The following is a 25,312-nucleotide window of genomic DNA, read 5'->3' as shown; positions in this document are numbered from 1 at the left end:
ACTATTTAATCAGGTTGAGAGCCATTCTTTGTACTCCAATTCACAGAATGTTAGAAAAATGCAGGAAAATCTGAAAATTAATCTCTGGAAAACTAAAATAGTTATTTGTAAAACGTATTTGACTCTTAAAAATAAAATGCATAGTTCAGCTTGTTCCCATTGTGGGTTGGACCGATCCTTGTTGCAGTGTTGATGAACAGGATCTTAAAGCATAGTGTGAAGAGGAAGCTGTCTATTTTGGAAACCTCTAGTTGACATATTTGGTTTTTGCAGGTATGGTTCTGTTGACATCTTTAAACCACAACCTTTAGTATGCTGCTGGAGTGCTTCATGATCTATTGTGAGTAGGCCAGAATGAGTCCACTTTTCTAAGTCCAAGTCCTTGGCTCTGAACTGGATCGCTCCCTCTAGGTCAAGGGTCAGTGTCTACCCTCAAACAGAGAGGAGTTCAAGTATGTTAGGGGCTTATTCATGGGTGATGGTAGGACGGAGTGGGTGATGGATGGGCGTCTGCAAAAATGGTTGCTGCCCCAATCTGTGATGAGGAAAGAGCTGAGCTTTTAATGTACTGCTGCATTTACTTTCTGAAGGTCAAGGGTGCTCATGAGATGTGGGTCATCACTTGCTCTGTACAATTAGCATTGAAGATTGGGTAAGGAGCTCGGAATATTTTCTGGCTCTTTTATTAAAAGAGCCAGTTGAAGTGGTTCAGACATCTGATCAGGTAGCCTATCTTGGAGATTTACCAGGTACTTTCAACTTGAAGGTGACCCTGGGTAGACACAGAACGTGGAGGGATTATGCATCCCTTTTGACCCTGGGAATGACGTGGGATCTATCCAGTGTAGCTGTGTTTCTCATGTGGATCTGTAACTTCTGTGACTGAACCTCAGATAGGTGAAGGCAAAGGATGAATGATAAAATACTTTTTAAGGTAATTATTATTACTGACAGTTTTTAGAAGAACATGACATTGCAGTGTTGTTTAATACGGCGATAACTATATTAATTGGGGATTAACCCACATTTTTCATTTACAGTGATCCTAGCAGTCTCCCACAGCTAATATATACATTAGTTGTGGGTTAAAAACTACAATAAAAGGTTATCAAAGTGTCCAAAGTGTACTTTATTGAAAAGCAGACTTTCAATGCACTGCACCTGGAATATCATTCTCTACCAAATATTTTATCCAAGCAGGACTCTGGAATAGAATGGGCTGCACGGTGGCGCAGTTGGTAGCACTGTTGCCTTGCAGCAAGAAGATCCTGGGTTCAACTCCTGGCCGAGGGTCTTTCTGCATGGAGTTTGCATGTTCTACCTGTATATGCATTAGGTAAATTGGTCTCTCTAAATTGCCCTTAGAATGAGTGAGTGCGTGGGGTGGGTGTTTGTCCTGTTTGTCTCTGTGTTGACCTGCAATGGATTGGCGACCTGTCCAGGGTGTACCCTTGCCTCTCGTCTATAGACTGCTGGAGATAGGCACCAGCTCCCCCCTGACCCACTTTGAAATAAGATGTATGAAATGAATGAATGAGTACTCTGGAATACTGACATTTCCCAAATTGATACTGAGATGAGGATTACAATTTGATATATTGTGCACCTATACTCCTGCACATATTAAAGGAAACTTTGTGTACTGATTTAATGTGCTGTAAAAAGAGACAAAAGTGCTGGGTTCTCTGGAGAGATACTGATACAACCCAAATATTTTGTGATATGAAAAGGAACATTCTTTAAAGTTTCTAGCTCTCTAACCTAACAATACTCCCACACTAGAGTCAAGATGTACAAAATTTGACTTTGAAAGATAATGTGAGATAATACAACAGCAACAAAGTGGTACAGTTTATTCATGTGGTGGAAAACCATGGGTGGATGCCTTCCATAGAGAATAACTTGTTAAAATGTAACATTTATTTTCCTGACTGTAGATTAAATATGGTCTAAACAGCAGAATTGTTAAAGAAATATGAGATGAGATCCTGCTTGGGAAAATGTCCAGCTTGAAAAAAAGACAGGTACAGTATATTACTGTCAGAAAAACGAACTTTATACTCAGTTCATGTGTGATACTGAGTTCTTGCAATGTCCTAAAGTTTTTAAACTTTTATTCCCCCATGTCTGAGGTCTCATCTATAAATGTGGCGTGAAACTGGCATACGTCAGCTTCCAAACAAAGGTTGTGATTTAAAATAAATAAAACTTGACGGCTCAACTGTAGTCCGTCACGCAAACTCTGACCCATACGTACATTCGTTTTGGAGTTTAAAAATTTTGTTTGAATGCAAACATAGGGCAGACATGTCAGCCATTATTTATAGCTCAGTCTTAATGTATGAAAAGCTTGTCCTGTTTTTATTCTAATTTAAAAAAGAAAATAAGGTTAAATTAAAGAGTTCGTGTTCACAACCATTAACTCAAAAGAAAGTCAGAAAAGAGTAATTATTTTTTTCATTAATCTTGTCTGTACTGTACATCTACATTAAATGTTTTTTGCGTGAAAAATTCCCTGAAAATCGATAAATTGGTATTTCAGAAACTGGAACAGCATAGTAACTCTGGTAATAAACCGGTTAGCCAAAATGGAGATAAAAAGGCTTGAGGGTGAAAAGTTTGGATGGGTGTGTAGAACTGCCACAGGCTTTGTGGTTATTTTCAGCTGTGATTTGCAGCAGAGATTCCCAAATGACATGTGCAGGGTCAACCTCAGAAATGGAATCATAATAGCCACAAAAGAATGAATCCCTGATGTCACTTGTCTCCTGTCTCAGCCTTACACACCCCAGTCCAGTATTTTCTTCCCAGTTCCCCCTCAGTTGTATGCAGTTTTTGGATGACTCATTCCATTTCCAAAAAAACTACATGCTCACCACCTCCCACATCCAATGCTCAGGCCCTCCTCTTCCTCTTATGTTCAGAAGTGCCAAAAAATGATGTGCAGATTGCAAGGGCTGCTAGTATTAGTGGTGGTGGGGACAGGCCCTGGTTGGCTTGCAGACCAAAATAAGGTCCAAATGACGCAGACTGGGGTTCAGTGGTGAGACAAGTAAAGGGTTAGGACTGTGGGAAAACTGACATTTACCACAAGTTTAAAAGAATCAATTGAAGCTGTATTTACATTAGCAGAGGTTGTGCTTTGGCGATGCATTAATGATCAGTTGTATTAAGTATTTTCCTCAAATGTCTTTGCTCTTTTGTTCTAAATGCAAGAGTAAGTAGATTGTGTGCTTTCACCGCTGACTGCATGTTGGCATTCTCAGCTGTTTCACTGTGCCATGTTAATTCAGGATTAACTAGTCCTATGAGTACTGTTGGGATCGGTTTTAGGGCTTTAAAATGTTTTACAAGCTCAGGTACAGTTTAAAGAATTACTGTTATTGCTTGGCTCTCTTGGAAAATTATTCTATCATATTGAAGCTTGAAACAAGCTTTCTAGCTCTTCACACTACATTGAACATATTGTGCAAAGTGAATAACTTGAGTGCCTTCCAATAATTGAATATTTTCACATAAAAATGCAAACTTCATTTTACTTTTTGTGGGTTTTTCTGATAGACTAAAACATAAATTTTGGTGCCATTGTAAAAAATAGAAGATGAAGCATAGTTTTCAAATGTTCTTACAAAAAAATTAATTTCCGTTGTACATCTGTATTCAGCCCCGTTTAATCTCATACTCCTAAACAAAATTCTGTGCAACCCATTGCTGTCAAAAGTAATCTAATTAAGAGTCCATCTGTCTAAAGTTTAATCTGAGTATAAATGCAGCTGTCCTGAAGGCCTTGGAGGTTTGTTAGAGAACATTAGTGAATAAACCGTACCCTGAAGACCAAGAAACACACCAGAGATTATTTTAATTAAAGAAATAGCCAAAAGGCCAATGGTAAGTCTGGAGGAGCTGCAGAGATCAAGACCCAAACTCTTTAACCAATATGCTAAATGCAATCTGTGACAAACAGCATTTCTCCCAGAATACACCATTCTCACAATGAAGCAACATAATGTTGCTTCATTGTGTTGGCAACATAATGAGTATTTGTGGAATAACTTAAAATTGTTAACAAATGCTCTCCAGGAGGCTGAATGGAAATTCACACCTCTCTTTTTCAGATTTGTGCTCTGATTTTGAAAACCATAACCAAACTTTCCTTCCATTTCACAGTTATGCCCTATTCTGTGTTAGTCTATCACGTAAAATCACAATGAAATGGGTTGTATTGTGACAAACCCTGCAAAAGCTTACATTTATAAAGTTTATACATTTTTCGCAGGACAAATTATTATTGCCAGTCCGGCCAAAACAAGTCCAACAAATGTGAGTAAAGTTGGGTAAAATACCCTAATAATGTGAAAGGGTTGTATGGTATGTGGTCATCATTTTTAAACACCTTTTATATTTTCAGAGAAAGAATAAATCAAAGTTTTCCAGGCGATTTATAGGCAAAGATTTACAAGAGCAGTTTAAAAAAACTCCAGTTGAGTTTATTTATCCTTAGTGTCTTGTTACAAAAAAAAATTACCACCCTGTAAAAATTAAACTCTCCATAATCAAACCACCTGCAGTGATGCATCAAAGCACATCATTTGAGAGTTTGTATGTGGTTGTTTGGGTGAACAAGGATGAGTCAAAGGTTGGGTACCCTTGGCTATAATGTTGGTGTTCTGTTGTAGCGGTAGCTCTCTGTTAGAGGTTGTTTGTAATGCGTTTTAATGGCTGTCGGCACATATACAAGTACAGATGGTCGCAGCGAACATATGAATCTGGAAACCTAAATGAGTGTCCTTTTTGAATGACAGTGAACTTTCTTTGGCAGCAGCAGTATGTTGCAGTGGATACTTTAGTTATTTTGGTAGAAGCAGTTTCCCTGTGCTTTACCAATTTACCTCTGATTTCCCTATAAAAGCATGTGGTGCATCTTTTTCCTTTCCCATTAGCAAAAAACGGTATCAGTTTCTAAATGATGTCTCTTTTTTTGGGCAGTACCATCATTCCATTCACCAGAAACATGTGAGAATATCATTTTAGGGACAGTATCCAGCAGGGGAAGTTTAAGATCAAACTGCTCCTTTCTTTTTGCCTCATAAATAAATCAGAAACTTACTTTCTGCTTCTCTTTCTTTTCCTCAGCTATACTCGACTCATTTCCTCCCATCTGGCAAAAAGTACGCCTTGATTTCTGAAGCCAGGAAGACAAAAAAGTTGTCCTTTAGGCAGCTCACCAAGCACACTGATCAGTTTGATCAACAACAGTTTACAACACAACCTGGTTTTTATACACACTGTTCAGGCAAAGCTAACAGGAGGGAGGCTGAGGGATACAAAGAGGCAAAAAACAGAACGCCATCTTTTCATCCTTGCTTGCTACTTTTATCTCATATCTAGAAGGCAATTAGAGCAGTGAAGGAACAAGATGCCATCCTCAAGTAATGCAAAAAGGATGTTATCTCCTTGCCTGAGTGTAGACTCACAGCAAGCGGTCATGTAGGGTAAAACAGCAAATCTTATATTTGCTGGTTTCATAATATACCCTTGTTTGTCTAAGCTAAGGCAACAGATTCATTAACTCTTAAATGTAATTTTCACATTTGCTTAAAAAAAACTGTTCCTTTTATCTACATTTTCTTAAGTTGATAGTTGGGTTGGGCTCCTGAGCACTTGGGTTCAATTAAAATAGGAAATGCCACAACTGACCACAAAAAAGCTTATGTCTTCCTGGTTTTTTAACTTGCTGGACATGCTTGTTTGGCTACCCATCCATTCTATCTTGAAAACGTTTGGAGATGGATCTTCTTGCTTGTGAAATTTGCTCCTACTTTATATGAGTAGGTAAAAACATGCATTCTATGCATCATATAAGATTATCTCTAGAATGTTAAACATTTAAAGTAGCTTTGGCGAGCCCTTTGTTTCAGGGTGGCATAGTTTTCATTTGTTTCGTCTTTATGAGCCCAATGCCACTAAGCATATTTTGTGATTTCCTAATGAACAAAAATGAGAGCAAGGCCTTAGTTTCATTGAGTGTTTATTTCTCTTATCTCTGCACTGAGGGTCGCGTGTTAGCAGAAATGCAGATAGAGTGCTTTGCAAATGTTTTCATACCCTACAATTTTCTGCATTTGTCACCTTACTGACATTAAATTACATCCAGGTGGACACTGTTTATTAATCGTGTGATTTCAGGAGGCATTAACTTGCACCAGATTTTTTATTGTAGGATTATCAGAGTAAAATAATTTCAGAATCCCATTTTAAATTTTGAAAATAATTTTCCTTCCACTTCAAAATGATCTGCTTCTTTGTGTTGCTCTGTCACATAAAATTACAGCAAAACATGAAAAACTACAGGATAAGACCTTTTAAGTCATTTTACATCACATAAAAAATAGACATTTTTGCTTATCTGCTAATCCATTTTCAAGCTTATAGAGTTTTTGTCTTTGTGTCTGTAGGTGTTTTATCGCTCCCAGCCCATTTCAGTCCCTACACAGAGAACCAACAGACAACGATGGACAGCAGGGAGGACGCTTACGCCCAGCTGGAGCTGAGGACACTGGAACAGTCCCTGCTGGCCACCTGTGTGGGCAGCATCTCAGAGCTCAGTGAGTAAAAATAATCTCCCTTATCATTATCATACTTTCTACAATGACATTTTTTTAACTTTACACTTAGTACTTAAATTATATTAATTTCTCTGGGTTGTTCAGGCAATGACAAAAGAAACGGCATTTCTTTCGATAAAAGCATATATTCATTAAAACCCTTTACAAATTCTCATTTTCATAATCTACTTTAAAAATGCGCTGTGCTAAGCAAACAAAAAAACAGAACATTATGAATATTGTTGCATAATTTATAAGGTAACTGTTTTGAATCAAGCTTGTGTGGCGGATTCTCTTCTGAGACTAACTCACCACATTTGGTCCCTCTTGGGTGATTTGGACCTTTCTTTGTAGAGATCAACACACTGTCCCTTTTTCACATTTTCCCTGAAACGGAACAAAACAGCTGGATCGATTTTTTTTTTTTTGGTCCGGAGAAATTATATTTAATTACCAGGGATAACCTGCTCAGGTTTTTGTACCCAGTTCCAAGTGAGTAAGGAAATTGATATTTCTGGATACTAAGTCACAGTACAGTGTATCAAAACCAATCCTATGCATAGGCACTAAAATATCACAACACATTTAATCTGTATTACATGGCTTATTAGTTTTGTGAATGTATCCCACCTATGTTCTTAAATAATTTTCCGGACGCTTAAGTATCAAGTTTTTTTTTTGACAGTGACAAATATTAATTCCCAAATGGAGCTTCAGCAGGAGAGCCTTCTGTTTCTAAAGGTATATCTGGCTTGACACATACAGCTACAGTCTTAAAAAAAGACTAGAGAATGCTAGTGTGCTTACTCTATTTTTATATGAATTGTTGATAATTTATCTCATAACCTGTTTCAGTGCAGTTCCAGTTAACTGTGTGCACAACTTGCAGAAAAAGTTGTTCTCCAGGTTTACGAAGTTAGCCCTTTGCTTGCAACGTAATTAAATGTAAGGAGTACTCTTTTGCACTGCAAATATTGTATAGGAACAAAACACGTGTTACACACATAACTCTAAAGAGTTAAGGATAAATGTTTGTACTTGTACGCCTGTAGTTTTGCAATGCAATCCTATTTTTCAAGGTAAAGTTAAAGCAAAAATGACTTAATTATCTGTACATATTCTGGATTTATCATTCACGTTAAATTCAGATAGTATTCTTTATATTTATCCTGACATAGAAGGAGTAAATGTTTCTCAGTTGGGAACACATCAGGTACAGTTATTAGAATTAAGATGTCATGTATTTGCTACACCAACGTCCATTTTAAACATTATGGACATTTATAGCGATTGTAGTGGTCAAACTGAGTTGAAAGGAATCTGCTGTGATAAACAGCAGATTAGAGGTTATCTATAAGTGAGATGAAATGATAATATTTTGGGAGGTAGCATCTATAGGAGTGTGTTTAGACATATGGAGAGAAGGGATTCTAGGTGAAAATGATTGAAAGGTAGAAAGGTGAAAACTGATGTTGTTAGTGGAAGGAATGGAGAAGAGAGATGGAGGTTAGTTTTGGTAGCAGGGATAAGTTTCCTACTCCAAATGAACTAACACTCTGTCATTTGTTCCTGCAGCACAAGGCCACGTTCATACGCTGCCGTCGTTATAGTGAGGCATTAAGAAAGTACAGACACGCTCTTTCTCTCACTTCTGCTTAGTGGCCTCTTTGTGCCACTTCTTTCTGGTGGGGTAAAACGGGGCAAATCTGGGCAGGACTGGCATCCACACACATTCACAACTAAAAAACACATGCACATGTCCACTGATTCGCATACACACAACAGAAATACACCAAGTTTGGCACTCTAATTGGAGCCAAAGAGAACAGACAGACAGAAACATCTGTAGAGAGCAGCTCAGTGTGGCTGGTGGTCTGCACTGGATGTGGCCAATGACACAAATACTCAACATACATAAAAATGGCAGATAATCAGCAGAGTACTTCACATTAAGGAAAATTTACAAACCTATTGGAACAGTGTTTATGAAATAAAATGCTAAATAACAGTCCTATTTAGTTTATCCCCACTAGAGAATAATATATCAATATGCATTTAAAAAAGACTTTGTGGCTACAGGAACTCTGCAATATTCTGTAATCCAAAAATACGTTTAGCCTCGGGGCACAAATGTAGACTGAAAACTAAGGGATAAGTTGTCTATGTTGGGCAGGAATTCCTGGGAGACCTCCTGGAGGGACATTTGCTGGTGGTTAGCACAAAGGAGGCCCTTCAGCTGGAAGTGGGGTCTGTTTTGGTCAGTCTAACTCCCATAGTAGTACCCAGAAGAACCTCTTAACATGGATAAAAACAACCTCATACAGCTGAATTCTTTGTCCTTGGATGCTGAGCTTTGTTGTGCTTTCAGTAATCTGCCTAAATATTAACTCGGGGATAATTATTGCTAAATGACTGTTACATGATCCCAAGTTTAACTTGACTTGCTTTTCCTTCTCCTTTGTAACGCTGATGCAACTGATTAGTCTTTACTTACTATGAACATGGTCTTCCAACAGTATCTACAAGCTTTCCTGTTTTTTTTTTGTTTTTTTTAACCAACTGTTATCTAAACAAGCTTTTTCTTAATGCTGATTGTATTCTACTAAGCTTATATTGTGCAGCTTTTCTCTTAAATGTTTTCATTCAAAGGCATTGTGGAATTTATACAAGTAATCTTGTTTTTAAAACATGCCTGCAACTGAGACCTTTATGCTAAATCCAGTGATCTGATTGTTCTAGTAATAGTTGATCAGTTCATTAGAGCCCATGATCATCTGCCTGTTCTCCCATTAACTCCCTCAGTAATTAAATATGAATGACTGTTTTAGACTACTCATCTGGCTTTGCTTACTGATAACGATGCTGCTAATGGCAGTTCACTAGAGACATGGAGGAAAGTTGTTGAGGAAAGGAGGAAATCCGGTTTGACTGGAAGACCACAGAGTTCTAAACGCAGAACTCCAATTATACTTTTTTTGTCTGCTTCTCAACATTGTGCACATATCCATCCCCAGGAAATTGAGAATTAGATCGAATGTTTACTTTATGTTCACTGTTATTTTTGCTTTGTTCCAGGTGACTTGGTATCCCGTGCCATGCACCACATGCAGCGTCTCAGCTCAATGCGTCCAGGACAGAGCCCTGCCCGTCACGCTCGTGGCCAGCAGCCAGTGTCCTGGTCGCCTGACGCCCTCCACACCCTTTACTACTTCCTGCGCTGCCCGCAAATGGAGTCCATGGAGAATCCCAACCTAGATCCCCCACGCATGGCTCTTAGCAAAGAGAGGTAGGAGTCATGGCTGACTGAACACAGCCAGTATGTAACATGCCATAAAATAACGACATTAAACGTGGGATTTAATTGATATTTAGATTTTAATTCCACACATACAGTGCCTTACAAAAGTACTCAGAGTCCTAGAATATTGCAGAAGTTGATAGTGTTTTGTATATTTTTATTTAGTTTTTATGTGAATGACCAAGGAAAAGAATACATGGTTTTCAAATGTTTAAGAAGTCCTGTTTCCAGTTTCAAAAGGAGTATTTAGAGGACATGGCAAACATGTGGAAGAAAGTGTTCTGGTCAGATGATACCAAAACCAAAACGTTTCGTCTACATCAAAGCGTTATATGTAGAGGAAACCTAATGCCGTGCATGACCCTGAATACACGGACCTTAATGTGAAACAGGGTGGTGGCAACTTCATGCTGAGAAAGGAAAGCTGGTCAGAACTAATGGTACAAATACAGGCGATTTATGAAGAAAACCAGGTAAAGTTAGCAAAACACTTGAGACTGCTGTTGCTCATTGTACAATCTGACAAGCTTTTATCCATTGCAAAATAGGAAAACCCTTAAACCTCTGAAATTACTACTTTGGTTCTAAAATTAAGTCAGCAGCTTTTCCAACAGCAACTCCTCATTTTGTTTTTATTTGTGTCTAATCATATTGCCCTCTGGTCATTTAAGTGTGTTTTTTTGTCAGGTTGATTACAAGCAAACAAATGCTCCCAGGTGTTAAATTGGACTGACGGAGTTAAAAGCACCTTAAGGTGTAAATTAGGCAGAAGAGTGGTGATTTAAGGGATTTAAATAAGTACAAGTGCTCTGTAATTCTGTCTCCTTAAATCCTCCTTAAGTTAGGCTTGGTTAAACAATCCTAAAGATTCTTGAGCCCCGAGTGGTTGGAAAATATTTGCACAGTCTAGATGCTACACAAAATGAACATATACAGGTCCTTCTCAAAATATTAGCATATTGTGATAAAGTTCATTATTTTCCATAATGTAATGATGAAAATTTAACATTCATATATTTTAGATTCATTGCACACTAACTGAAATATTTCAGGTATTTTATTGTCTTAATACGGATGATTTTGGCATACAGCTCATGAAAACCCAAAATTCCTATCTCACAAAATTAGCATATTTCATCTGACCAATAAAAGAAAAGTGTTTTTAATACAAAAAGCGTCAACTTTCAAATAATCATGTACAGTTATGCACTCAATACTTGGTCGGGAATCCTTTTGCAGAAATGACTGCTTCAATGCGGCGTGGCATGGAGGCAATCAGCCTGTGGCGCTGCTGAGGTCTTATGGAGGCCCAGGATGCTTCGATAGCGGCCTTTAGCTCATCCAGAGTGTTGGGTCTTGAGTCTCTCAACGTTCTCTTCACAATATCCCACAGATTCTCTATGGGGTTCAGGTCAGGAGAGTTGGCAGGCCAATTGAGCACAGTGATACCATGGTCAGTAAACCATTTACCAGTGGTTTTGGCACTGTGAGCAGGTGCCAGGTCGTGCTGAAAAATGAAATCTTCATCTCCATAAAGCTTTTCAGCAGATGGAAGCATAAAGTGCTCCAAAATCTCCTGATAGCTAGCTGCATTGACCCTGCCCTTGATAAAACACAGTGGACCAACACCAGCAGCTGACACGGCACCCCAGACCATCACTGACTGTGGGTACTTGACACTGGACTTCTGGCATTTTGGCATTTCCTTCTCCCCAGTCTTCCTCCAAACTCTGGCACCTTGATTTCCGAATGACATGCAGAATTTGCTTTCATCCGAAAAAAGTACTTTGGACCACAACAGTCCAGTGCTGCTTCTCTGTAGCCCAGGTCAGGCGCTTCTGCTGCTGTTTCTGGTTCAAAAGTGGCTTGACCTGGGGAATGCGGCACCTGTAGCCCATTTCCTGCACACGCCTGTGCACGGTGGCTCTGGATGTTTCTACTCCAGACTCAGTCCACTGCTTCCGCAGGTCCCCCAAGGTCTGGAATCGGCCCTTCTCCACAATCTTCCTCAGGGTCCGGTCACCTCTTCTTGTTGTGCAGCGTTTTCTGCCACACTTTTTCCTTCCCACAGACTTCCCACTGAGGTGCCTTGATACAGCACTCTGGGAACAGCCTATTTGTTCAGAAATGTCTTTCTGTGTCTTACCCTCTTGCTTGAGGGTGTCAATAGTGGCCTTCTGGACAGCAGTCAGGTCGGCAGTCTTACCCATGATTGGGGTTTTGAGTGATGAACCAGGCTGGGAGTTTTAAAGGCCTCAGGAATCTTTTGCAGGTGTTTAGAGTTAACTCGTTGATTCAGATGATTAGGTTCATAGCTCGTTTAGAGACCCTTTTAATGATATGCTAATTTTGTGAGATAGGAATTTTGGGTTTTCATGAGCTGTATGCCAAAATCATCCGTATTAAGACAATAAAAGACCTGAAATATTTCAGTTAGTGTGCAATGAATCTAAAATATATGAATGTTAAATTTTCATCATGCCATTATGGAAAATAATGAACTTTATCACAATATGCTAATATTTTGAGAAGGACCTGTAATACATCTGAAATTGGATTTTAAGCTTTATCTATTTGCTGAACGTTTCAATTTGCTTATGGTTTTCATAATTTGATTTCTTAGACATATTCAAAGTCTCAACTGAGACTTTGAATATGTCTAAGAAATCAAATTTTCTGCTTTTTAAATTTTAACAGACAGCAGGGCGTATAAATTTGCATAATCCCTGTTTAAAAATGTATTAAAGTACTGATTAGAATAAACATAGGGATTTACACCTTAGCAAAAATAAATCTAACATTATTAAATCTAAACGATGAAGCACTCATTTAGGATTATTACCCATAGCTCATTTCTGATGGGGAAAAGTACTTGCACTGTGTCTGCATTTGTTCTCAAGTCCTAAAAAATACAAAGTATTTTTCTCATAACATAAAGTTTAATTGCCTTTAAATGTAAGGAATTTGAGTGGGATTTCAATTAGTGTAAATTAGTCAAAAGACTTTCTATTTGTAGGTTTTTCCTACACAAGCATCATTTTAATATTAGAAAGTCTTGTATTAGTAGTTATAAGATTTTTGGCAGATGCAAGATGGCAATAGCCATATAAATGTTTTTGTGACGGAAAAATGTCGACGTATAATCTTCTCTTAGAAGTGTTTTTTGTTTATTTTTGGCACTAGTGGCCTTTACTGTTTCACAATTTTCAAAAGTAAGAAGACAGGAAATAGTTTGGAAAGAGAGGGGGAAGGGCATTCAATAAACGTCCACACGCTAGGACTCGAACCTGTGACAGCCAACATGGAGGACTAAAGGCTCTGTGCATGGGTGCCACCAGTGCCATGTGCCTATGGTAAGGAGACAAGGGCTATGTGCCTATGGTAACGTGCCCTTGCAAGTGTTTTGACTATATTTGTGTGTTGAAGGGGTAAGGGGTTGGAGATGAGACCAGGTGGCTCTGGTACATTTAATAGTGAACAGACACAGCATAAGTGAGCTAAGGCGGTCTTTTCATTAGCATCAAAGAAAACAGACCAGTGAACCCACTTCCAGCCTGGCTGTGTCTTTGAAATCCTTAAATGTTTTTAATGCTGGATGTATATCACACTGGTTTATGTTTGCAGAATAAAACTGAGGGCCTCCTTTAAAACATTTGAACCTCTGCAAACATTGTTTCTCTTTAAAAGCATTTGCTAGAGGGCCGTTTGCCTTTCTTTACGGTTTTCATATAGTGTATACATTACATGAATGTTGCAGAGCTAACTCACATTGTAGGCTATGGGAGTGCAAACCTGGTAGTGATTACAATGGTAAAGCCTGTTAATGCTGCAGTATTCGCTCTTACAGAGGGCCTCTTCATCTTTTTGACACACCTTTTATTGGAGGCTTTATAAATCTTTGGCAGAAACTCAGAACTGCCAGAATCTGTGTGGGCCACATCATCACATGTTATAGGGAGCCTGGTGAGAGAGTTATAGCAGATTTTTTTTAACTACAAGAGCTGACCCTTTTTGATCCTTCATAAAGCTGCTGCATGGCTGTAAGTGATAATTATTAAAGTTCTGTCAAGCACTTATGTCTGAGCATATACTTGTTTTTCACCATGTATAAACAGAAATTATTAATCATCTTGTGTTCAACACTCCCTACTATTAGAGGGTAGATTAAAACAGTGTTCCTTATCCCTGGTCTATCTAGCAAGATGGCGCCGACGATGGCCACCTTGGAGCTTCGCTCTCTCTTTGTTTTTGTATTTTGTGTGTTTTTATGTTTTTCGAGCCACAGTTCTGTGGTCTCATTCAGTAGAGAGGAACTTCTCAACATCAGAGAGTCCTCTCTTGGGATTTTTTCACCATCTTTCATTGATCCGAGGTTCACTGAGCTTCAGGCAAGCGGAGCTGCAGCACTCTATGGGATACTGTGCCGAAAGCGCCGGAGGGGGAAACGTGCTGGCGCGCTGGTAAAACTCCGCAAAAGAGGACTTCGCCACACCACTGCCTTCAATCCATCTGGCAAATGTCCGCTCTCTAAGCAACAAGATGGACGAGCTGCTTCTTCTCACCGGTAAAAACATGGACCTCTGCGGATCAGTGGTTCTCTGCTTTACCGAGACATGGCTGAGTGAAAACATCCCGGACCGCGCACTGCTGTTGCCGGACTTCCAGCTGCTCAGAGCGGATCGCAGCGCGGAGCTATCGGGGAAGAGGCGAGGAGGCGGAATCTGCTTTTATATAAATGAAGATTGGTGCAGAGACATAAAAGTGCTGGGGAAAACATGTAGTCCGGATCTGGAGTCATTTTCCATAAACTGTAAACAGTTTTATTCACCGAGAGAGTTTTCCTCGTTTATAATAATTGGCTCATATTTTCCACCGCATGGCTGCACTTCTGCCGCAGAAAAACATCTCGCTGAGCTGATTACAGACGTGGAGAAAAAATACACGGACTCTTTCATCATTTTAACAGAGCAAACCTCTCCCATGAACTCCCCAAATACAGACAGCATATTAAGTGTCCCACCAGAGACAAAAACACACTGGACCATTGTTACACAGCTTTAAAGGACTCATATCATGCTGTTACCAGGGCTGCTCTGGGTTTTTCAGATCATTATCTAATCCACCTCATCCCAACCTACAAACAGAGACTAAGAGCTTCCAAACCCAAGGTTCACACTGTTAAGAAGTGGACTGAGGAATCAAAGCAGATGCTACAGGCCTGCTTTGAATGCACAGACTGGACTGTTTTTGAAACTTCAGCCACTGACCTAAACCAGCCAACTGATGTGGTGACATCATACATCAGTTTCTGTGAGGACATGTGTGTGCAGACCAAGACCTTCTGCACCTTTGGGAACAACAAGCCATGGTTTACTCCACACCTCAAGAATCTGCGCAGGGAAAAGGAAGAAGCTCACAGCAGTGGAGATTGGGTGCGGTACAGGCAGGCCAGGAACAGACTAACAAAGGAGATCAAAGCAGCTAAGAGAAGCTACAGTGAGAAGCTTAAGAACAGCCTTTCTACTGGTGACACTTCAGCTGTATGGACCGGTCTGAGAAACCTGACTGCCTATAGGAGCCCCCCCACCCATCCTGAACAGAGTCCTCGCCTGGCCAACCGTCTGAATGGCTTCTACTGCAGACATGACAGGAAGCCGTTCACACCTCAAACCATCTCCTCCACTTGTTCCATTCAGAAACAAGTTCTTCCCACAAAGCTACCAACCCCCTACCTTCAGATCCTCTGCCTGCACTAAAGATCTCCGAGGAAGAGATAAATGGGCTATTTCAGCGCATGAAAACAAAGAAAGCTGGAGGACCTGATAACGTCTCCCCATCATGCCTGAAAGCCTGTGCAAATCAACTCGCTCCGATCTTCACCCGGATCTTGAACAAATCACTGGAGAAATGTGAGGTCCCCTCCTGCCTCAAACGATCCACCATCATCCAGGTTCCCAAGAAACCCACCATCCTAGGATTAAATGACTACGGGCCTGTAGCCCTGACGTCTGTGGTCATGAAAACCTTTTGAGCGGCTGGTGTTGAAGCACCTGAAAGACATCACATGCCCCCTGCTGGACCCCCTGCAGTTTGCTTACCGAGCAAACAGGTCGGCAGATGATGCTGTTAACTTAGGTCTACACTTCATCCTGCAACACCTTGACCAGCCAGGGACGTACGCCAGGATCCTGTTTGTAGACTTCAGCTCGGCCTTCAACACCATCATACCAGACATCCTCCACCAGAAGCTCACCCAGCTCAACGTCCCAGCCTCCTCTAGTCAGTGGATCAACAGCTTCCTGACAGACCGACAGCAGCAAGTGAGACTGGGGAGCATCTTCTCCCGATCCAGATCAATAAGTACTGGTGCCCCCCAGGGGTGTGTTCTATCCCCACTCCTCTTCTCTCTGTACACAAATGACTGCACCTCATCGGACTCGTCCGTGAAACTCCTTAAGTTTGCAGATGACATCACTGTCATTGGACTGATCCAGGACGGTGATGAGTCTGCATACAGACAGGAGGTGGATCGGCTGGTACACTGGTGCAGTCAGAATTACCTGGAACTCAACCCACTCAAGATTGTGGAATGGTGGTGGACCTTCGGAGAACCCCACCCCCATATATCCCCCTCACCATCCTCAACAACACCGTATCGGCCGTGGACCACTTCAGGTTCCTAGTAACCACCATCTCTGAGGACCTGAGATGGTCTTCACACATAGACACTGTTCGAAAGAAGGCCCAGCAGAGACTGTACTTCCTGAGGCAACTCAAGAAGTTCAACCTTCCACAGGAGCTGCTGGTTATCTTCTACACTGCCATCATTCAATCTGTCCTGTCTTCATCCATCTCAGTGTGGTTTGACTCATCCACAAAACAGGACAGGTGCAGACTGCAACGAATAATCAGGACTGCAGAGAGAATAATCAGAGCTGACCTTCCCTCCATCCAGGACTTATGGTCAGGAAAAGAGCTGCTAAAATCTCTGCAGACCCCACACACCCTGCACATAAACTGTTCAGATCTTTATCTTCAGGCCGACGCTACAGAGCACTGTTCACTAAAACCAGCCGCCACAGAGACAGTTTCTTCCCCCAGGCTGTTTCTCTGTTGAACATTCAATAGAGTATAAAACAACAGCATACATATGTTGCAAATGCACCTTTTTATTATATATGTGTATATTGTACATTGTAAATATGTATATTCTGTAATACAAAAACAAAAACCAGAGAGCAAAGTGTACCGGAGTCAAATTCCTTGTTTGTATGTACGAACTTGGCAATAAAGCTAATTCTGATCCTCAGTGCCCACTATCCTTCATGTTTTAGATGCAATTCTGCTCCAGCACACCTGATTTTAAATGACTGCATTACCCTTCTGCATCAAATGCTGCAGAAGCCTGTTTTTCACCATTTATTCAAATCAGACGTGTGGCAGCAGGGAAACACTTAAAACACGTTTAACAGGGCCCTGAGGACCAGGGTTAAGAAACACTGGATTAGAACATTAATCAAGTGTAAATGAAAAGTGGTGTCTGATGGTTTGTGCTTTCAAATATAGATAAGCTCCTCTTTATGTGGCTTCTAGATGAGCGGTTAACCTTGTCTGTCTTATAGCAACTAAACTGATTAAGACCAGAATCTCTTAAATTGTCTCTAGTTTTAAGTTTTAGCCCATACTGGACAAATTAAGCGAGGGTTTGCTTTTTGTGCTGGACAGGTGAGTGTTCAAACACACCTGAGCATGATCTAAGCTCATCATTCTTATATGACCTGCCAGATAGTGGCTGAAAAGTGCAGTAATTCAAGGCTAATGTTTTTGTGGATGTGTAGGAAGGTTTGTACATGCTGGTCTGTGTGAATCCAGTGATCAGGACATGGACGTCATGGACCGCATGTTAGGTCAGAAGGCTAGCTGTGGACACTATCTAGTTTCAGTGTTAACTACCAATCAAGGCTTTGATGTCGTACCTAATCCCTGACAAAGCTGCAGTTTTGTTTCAGGCTTAGAGGACAGTCATATGGAATTTATGAGAGAAAGAGGAAAGAAAGACAGAGGAGGAGTACTTATGAAAGAAGACAAGCTGTGTGTTCTGGACATGCATTTGTATATGCATACGTTAAGATATATTACTGGTGAAACAACTGCAGAAATAAGTAAAGACATTTTCCAACACATCCCAATTATTCTCCATGAGGTTTAGGTCAGTCGCAGGTGACCAATCCACATGTGAGCTTTTACTGAATAACTTGGGCCTGATTAATTCTTGGTCTCTTATTTCGGAACAGGCCTGTGCCATTCAAATGGATAGTAAAACCTGATTATGATTCATTTTTATTAAAGTTTACACATCTATTAAATGTATATACCTTTTATTAAACTGCACAGCATTGTTGCAAATAATGTGCATTCTTTGGCACATGACAGTGTCAAGCCCAGTAGTCCTGAAATACAGTGGATTATAACTGCCAACAGAGGCTTGTAGAGAAAGCATCAACTATGACGGAGGCTCCATTTCATCTGTCCCTTAATCTGTTTATCACTCTAGAACAATTTAATTCTGTCCCATCCGGTCACACAACATTTCTCCATTTTTCAAAGGAAAAAAACACACAATGTAGAAATGTATCAAGACATTCACATGCAAAACCCAATTTGTAACTAGAGCGCATTAGGAGAGCAATAAACATCGATTCCCATGCCTGCAAGGCATTCTCTCCTCAAACATGGCTTTCTTATCACTCTGCGCCTCCAGCACTGTCCGAAAAGTGCCAGACTGCCTTCCAACCCCCTGCCTCACCTCGACATATCCCACCTGCTTTCCTAGCTGTTTCCCAAACACTTAAACCTTAATTACATGCCCCTGGCAGCCCTACTTAACACCCCCTTCTCCTTCAGCTCATCAGCTCCCAGTCTGCTTGTTCACTGTCACGCCTGGCTGAGAGTAAGACCGCTTACTGATCCCCTACTGAGAAGCCGCATCCGAGTGAAACTCTGAAAGACAAAAAGACTTCAGTGTTTATGACAAGAGTATCTGCAGGTATTAAAATGCATTTTTAGGTTTTGGATATTTTAGGGAAAAGGCTATCAAAGGTCAATTAAAGCAGACAAATATTAGTACCAGAAAAACAAACTTACTTATTTTGCATAAATAAAATATAATTGAGCCTAATGTAATCCATACTGTCCATCTTCCTACAACTTTAAATAAAAGGAGAAAAGCCACACTTGGATTTTTTTTGTTCAGAGATGCTCATCCTAAACAGTGATATCAAAATGAAAACTAGGACTTTCACTCCTTGTTAACTACAATCAAACAATGCAGTGCTTTACACCTCCATTTGTATTCATGACTTGCATTGAATCCTGCATCACATCAGAACAGATGCAAAGTCACTGATGAGAATAAACATCACAGCAGGAGTAAGATAGCTCAATAACTCAAGATAACACAATGGCAGTGTTCATGCAACCATCAACAGACTTAACTGAAGATTCAAAGGACCAAAAGCAAACAACAATCACCTTCACAGTAATGCACCATTGTTCACAAACACATTCTATGCACATATGGAGACAACAAGGTGTAGACAAAAAGGATTAACGCCAGATAACCGGCTAGACATTTAGTTACTAAGAACCACATCATCTCACTTGTTTCTAATTCAGGAGGAGGATGACGACAAAGTAAAGGGGATTGTTTAAGTAATCCAGACGCCTTTTTAAGAACGTCAGTCACACAGAATCATTTTTTCTTTTCTTGAAAAAATATTAAATCCTCTTTTGAATCTTCAGACAGGACGTTATTTTTCCCCTTTGGTTTATTGTTTTATAGTTAATATTTTAGGAATGAATTCTAACAGTGACAATGTCTTGCATGTTTTAGCCTCATCTCCCCTTTTGTTGGTAAAAAGAGTTGGTATTGTTACCTAAAAGTAACAATAATAAGAAAAGCACCAATCAATCAAACCTGACCCTCCTCCTTCCCCTTATATTAAATAGATCAACAATTCCCCACCACTTTCTGTCTAAATGTATCAAATCAAGGAACAGCACATTTTTGTGCTGTTGATACAATTCAGCTAAATATTTGTGGCATATACTTTAATGCATAAATAGGTATAATCTTGCAATGCCTTAATTATTTTTTCAAAGAACCTGCAGCACGGGTTTCCTTCTGTCTTAAAGTACATGGAAATTCAGTCAAAGCTGGGATCATCAGTTTAAACCTCAAAGAAAACAAGAATTTAGCATTGGCCAGGAAAAGCCTGATTGGTACGAAACTTTGACATCCAAAGCAAACATAGCAATGAACACTTGAATAAAAATAACTGATTCAGAAATACAGCTTTTTATTTATTTATTGCATTAAATACATTAATGCTGCATTTTTGTTTGCAGCATAACCTGCACTGCAAAGAGTTATAAAAGAATCTGGTGTACTCTCAAAAAGATAATAAATCATACGAAAATGAGTTGTTATGTAAAAACTAATTGTTACTAGAATATAAGCAAAGAGAACAAGGGTGAATGATTTTCATCCTTTTGTTTAGGCCATTTATGCTGTTGCCCCCTTTGATGGAGTGGATGAGAGTGGCCATAGTTCATGCCGAGCATCGCAGGAGTCTGTTGGTGGACAGTGACGACGTCAGACAAACCGCCAGGCTTCTCCTTCCAGGACTCGACTGTGAGCCAAGACAACTGAAGTAAATCCACACACAAATAACTGAATTATTGTTGAGTCAACTGACATGTCATGTATGTGTTTGAATCTTTTTTCTGATTAGGAAAAAACAAAGCTAGGTCTGTATTATGCTTCCAGATGGAGCAGCTTTGACCGATGCACTGTTAACTAATTAAGTTTTCTTTACAAAAACAGTTTACTAGCCATGTGCTGTAGATCAATGCCTCTTTGTTGACTGCAAAATGTTATTGTACAGTTATTTCTGAAGCATTGCATTTGAACATATAGTCTGTATGAGCCAATTGGTTGTTACAAAGGCTTTTAAAAAAGTGTAAAAATATATATTTTTTCAAATAGCCTTCTGAAATTAAGAATCATCTTGTTTATTCCTTTTAAGGCCGGAGTGCTGCTTTAGCTCCTTCAAGCGTCTGGACTCCAAAGCTGCCATAGATAAGTTTAACCTGGACTTGGGTTTTCGGATGCTCAACTGTGGACGCACAGATCTCATTGGTCAGGCAATTGATCTGCTCAGGCCAGATGGTGTCAACAGCATGGACGACCAGGTACTAACACAGTTAAAGCAAATACATTAATTTGGATTTATATATAAGTATATTGTTAGACTAGATAAGTCTCCAGACAAGTTAGCAGCTGTGACTCAGGGGCTCTTTATAAAACCAGACCAGTTTTCATCAAATTTAAAGTAATCTCGTCTTCAGAAAGGGCAGCATGACTGCATGCATAAAAAATGATCAATTCATTATCTTTTTGCTTTTGCCTTATCTTGCACTCCTCTCTGTCATTCAGGGTATGACCCCTCTAATGTATGGCTGTGCAGCTGGTGATGAGGCTCTTGTCCAGATGCTGATTGATGCTGGAGCCAACCTTGATGTGGCGGTAAATACATGACAGATGCTTTCAACATTTACGTTTCACATATGTGTATACACATAATTTCACGTGTCATGAGATGTATTTGCATAAAAAGCATTTAAAATCCCCAGTGGCTGTTTTTCAGTGTAAACATTTCTAGGCCTTGTCTTAAAAGTATAAATGTTCTCTTCTAATCTGTTCTGTCTGCAGGTTCCACTGTGTTCCCAAAAGCATCCGTCTGTGCATCCTGACAGTCGGCACTGGACAGCTCTCACCTTCGCAGTGTTGCATGGACACATCCCTGTAGTGCAGGTAGAAAATATACATAAATACTCTTATCAGTATCCTTAGTATCATTATATAAAAAATGCACACATTGGTGTTTTCTTAGCATATTCCAATTTACAGTTTTGCCTTCTAAAAGCTAGAATTAACTTTTTTGTTGTTGTACATTTATCTATCCAGTTATACGCCTAATAAAATAATATGGTGATAAATAGCCAGTTGAAGTGTTGCCTGGCACTATAAAAGAACATCTAATCCTGTTCCTAAGCAGTAAATTCAACCACCATTAAAAAAAAAAAAAAAAAGCCTTTCATGCTTTTGGATTTTCTCAGATTTTTATTTTTTCTTCCCCACACAGCTAACACGTCTATTAACGTGTGTTGTTATCAGCACCTGCTGCTTTGCTGTGTTACTTTCATAAACCGGGGATCTGTTTAATCTGCTTGCCACTGGTTAAGCGGGCATCCCTTTACATGCACCCACTTGACTTTACTAAAACAATGTAAGAAGAAACGTTCATGTAAATGAAACTAGAGAAGAGGGAGCAAAACAGAAATTCGACTTTCATCAACTTTGTGCATCACTAACTGCAGCCACTGCCAATTCTGTATAAGGAAAAACACCAGAGCTTTGCGAATCTGGTCACTAACACTATAGACAAAATTTGCACATGCCATGCTGTACTCCATACAAATGTCATCTGTCCTTAAATGCTCTTTACAGCTGACCTAATATTGAACTTAACTTGCAATTTACTCTGACTAGCTGTGTCTTTTTCATTTGTCAATGGTACATTTTCCCTTCTTTGAGATTGCTCCATGATGCAGGCAGGCACAGAAATGTTCTTAGTTTATAAATATGAGCACATGGAGCTCTTCACCTCACATATGCTCAGTTTGATTGACAGTAATGCAAAAGCATTCACCACTATTCCATAACTGGATGTATGCTACATACTGGTGCTGTCTGGACTTCTAAAACTCAATTAAATTATGGTATATCATATTAATTAGTGAAATAGGGGGGTTGCGAAACTTACGGTTCCACACAAAGCAGGACAACCTTTGCCCCTTTTCCACCGGCTCGTTTTAGGACGCGTGGCTCCACTCCAACGGGTCTCTCTCTACTCCGCACAGAACCTGCTGTTTCCATTGACTCACGGATGGCTGGAGCTATTGCTTGAAGCCTCGCATCTGCCTGTAATTCAGAAAGCTGACATGGTGTCCTTTTTCTTTTCTTTCAGCCGTCAGGAATGAATTGTAAATAATAAAATTAGATTTCAATTTGACCCGCTGTGGCCATTGTGGTCCTTAATATTATTGTAGTCGCTCTTGAGTTTATTAACGTTGTCCTGCACTACCTCTTCAAAAGCCTCTTCATTTCTCCTGGTCCCATGGCCAATCAGTGAACAGCAGTCTGTTCACATCACATGTAGTTCCTACTCCCCGGTCATACCTGCTCAGGGGCAGGGACGAAAACGTTTTTTAAAATTTTTATAGTGCCAGTGACGCACGCCTTCTACCTAATCCTCTGCTGGGCAGAGTCCTATTGCCTATATCAAATTAGTACAGTTTTTCCAGCCTTGGTCCTGTCCAATATGTTTTTGATAATTACTTCCTTTAGCACACTTTATTTAAGTTGTTAGGTAATAAAAATACTTTTGTAAAATAAATGGCAAGTTTCTGACCAACAATTCCTTTTGAGTCAGCTTTGCTGGCACAAGAATACAAAGCATGTGTGCCTTAAAGACAAAAGAGTTAGTGTATGGGTTCTTGATTTGACATGTTCTTCCAGCTATGCAGTTTGTTGTAAACGTCTAAAAGCAATAAGCAAAACTAAATCCTTGCCAAGTGTGGATGTAATTCTAAGAAAAAAACATTGTCTGACATTATGAGATCAGAATTCAAGCTGTAGAAAAGTTATAGGATGTCAGACATGCTTAGTAAAATGGATCTGATGTTTGCCTGCAGCTTCTGTTGGATGCAGGAGCCAGTGTGGAGGGCACAGCAGTACGAAACGGACAGGATGCCACAGCAGACTCTCCGTTACAGCTGGCGTCTGCAGCAGGTGGGTAAACGCACACATTTCAGCCCAAAGCACAGCTCATGTTAGAGTGCTGCCTACATACAATGTGTTTGTGTTCTCATTTGATTCCTTGTTAGTAAATTTCTACTTTGATAAATTAGAGGGAATACAATTGTAGAAAACAAAAGTGAATGAATTAGAGGGGCTGTTGTGGTTGTTGTTCTGCAAAACAGCTAATAGTGTGGTGAAAAAAGAGAAGTGCTGCCTGTGGCAGTTTAGTCCCTTCTGGGCAACATTCCTCCATGACATCACCTGAAAGCTACGCACTATGCTAGTAACAGACATTTGGTCCACATAGTTGCAGTGACAGCGAGCAAACGGTTTAATGTGAATGTGTAGCTGGTGTCTGTAACTGTGATACACTTTCATTGATCTCACTGAAAGATTTTATTTTGCAATAGTTGAAATATAAGAATAGAGTATGGGTTCATAAAATATAAAAAAAAAGTAATAATTGGAGAAAAACTGAAATGTCAACAGTTTTTAGTTGATTTTAATAAAATGTGTTCAGAAGTTGATAGGCGCTTATGTGCTGTCTCAGGTAACTATGAGATGGTGACTTTGCTCCTGGCACGTGGAGCTGACCCCTTATCAAGGACCCAAGATTCATCCCTTTATGAAGACATGAACTGCTTCAGTCATGCTGCTGCACATGGACACAGGTATGTCTCTGCCCACATGCTGACATCGGAACACCATCTCAAAGCCTAAATTGAACTTTATATTTTTGGATTGAAACTTTGAGTCTCATCACTTACAAAAGCATTTCAAAAAATGTTTAATATGATTATAAATTAATTACATAAGTGTTTCTTTGTTAATTTTGATAGCAAATGAAAACCAAAAATTCATTTACTTAGACAGTCAGATTACATATTTCTTTTCAATGCCACTTTCCTTTCACTCAACTTTCCATTAATCTTCTCAGGTACAGAACTCTCTGATCAGCCAACATCTTTAGCAATGACCTTTGTGGCTTATAGTCCTTGGGTAGATTGTCAATGACTCTTTACTTAACTCTAAATTCAGCCTCATCATTGTGTAGACTATAACATTGTTGTAAATATCCTTTTACCATTTTTCTGCGTAATGTTCAAATTTACTGAAAACCTTTTTTTTTTCTTCTTAGATGTAAACCATAATGATCAAAATTAACAGAAATAAACACTGGAAGTGTAAGATTAACTGAAAACTACTAATATTTTAATTTGAGATGCAGCATTATGAAATGTGAAATCTTCAAAGTATCTGAGTATGCAAAGTGAGCACAGGGTTGTGTTGTGTCCATTTGTTTTTAAATACCAACTGGTAGAGTGATCTTATCCACCTGTTTGCTGTAGCTTCTAGTGAACTCTGTGTAGACTCAACACTTCACATTCCACACTAAGGGTGATGGATTATCTAATCACAGAGGAGATTACAGGGTCACAGAAATTTAACTACGTGTTACCATTTGGCCATAAAGTACCGATTCGA

At 39.6% G+C, this 25,312-nt stretch overlaps 1 protein-coding gene across 1 annotated transcript in view; it reads left to right on the top strand.

Annotated features, from left to right (window-relative positions):
• The window catches only part of abtb2b (ankyrin repeat and BTB (POZ) domain containing 2b), a 61,024-nt gene that overhangs the window by 30,314 nt on the left and 5,398 nt on the right, over positions 1–25,312 (top strand). Inside the window, exons 3-10 of the mRNA XM_047354425.1 lie at positions 6,456–6,605; positions 9,681–9,891; positions 20,463–20,615; positions 20,991–21,156; positions 21,401–21,490; positions 21,677–21,778; positions 23,722–23,818; positions 24,378–24,498. Coding sequence (XP_047210381.1) covers positions 6,456–6,605; positions 9,681–9,891; positions 20,463–20,615; positions 20,991–21,156; positions 21,401–21,490; positions 21,677–21,778; positions 23,722–23,818; positions 24,378–24,498 — 1,090 coding nt within the window. The remainder of the gene's footprint in view (positions 1–6,455; positions 6,606–9,680; positions 9,892–20,462; positions 20,616–20,990; positions 21,157–21,400; positions 21,491–21,676; positions 21,779–23,721; positions 23,819–24,377; positions 24,499–25,312) is intronic.

This window comes from Girardinichthys multiradiatus, chromosome 2 (assembly GCF_021462225.1).
Source record: "Girardinichthys multiradiatus isolate DD_20200921_A chromosome 2, DD_fGirMul_XY1, whole genome shotgun sequence".
NCBI classification, from domain to species: Eukaryota; Metazoa; Chordata; class Actinopteri; order Cyprinodontiformes; family Goodeidae; genus Girardinichthys; species Girardinichthys multiradiatus.
Note: the sequence above shows the minus strand (reverse complement) of the source record. Positions and strands in the feature narration are given on the sequence as shown.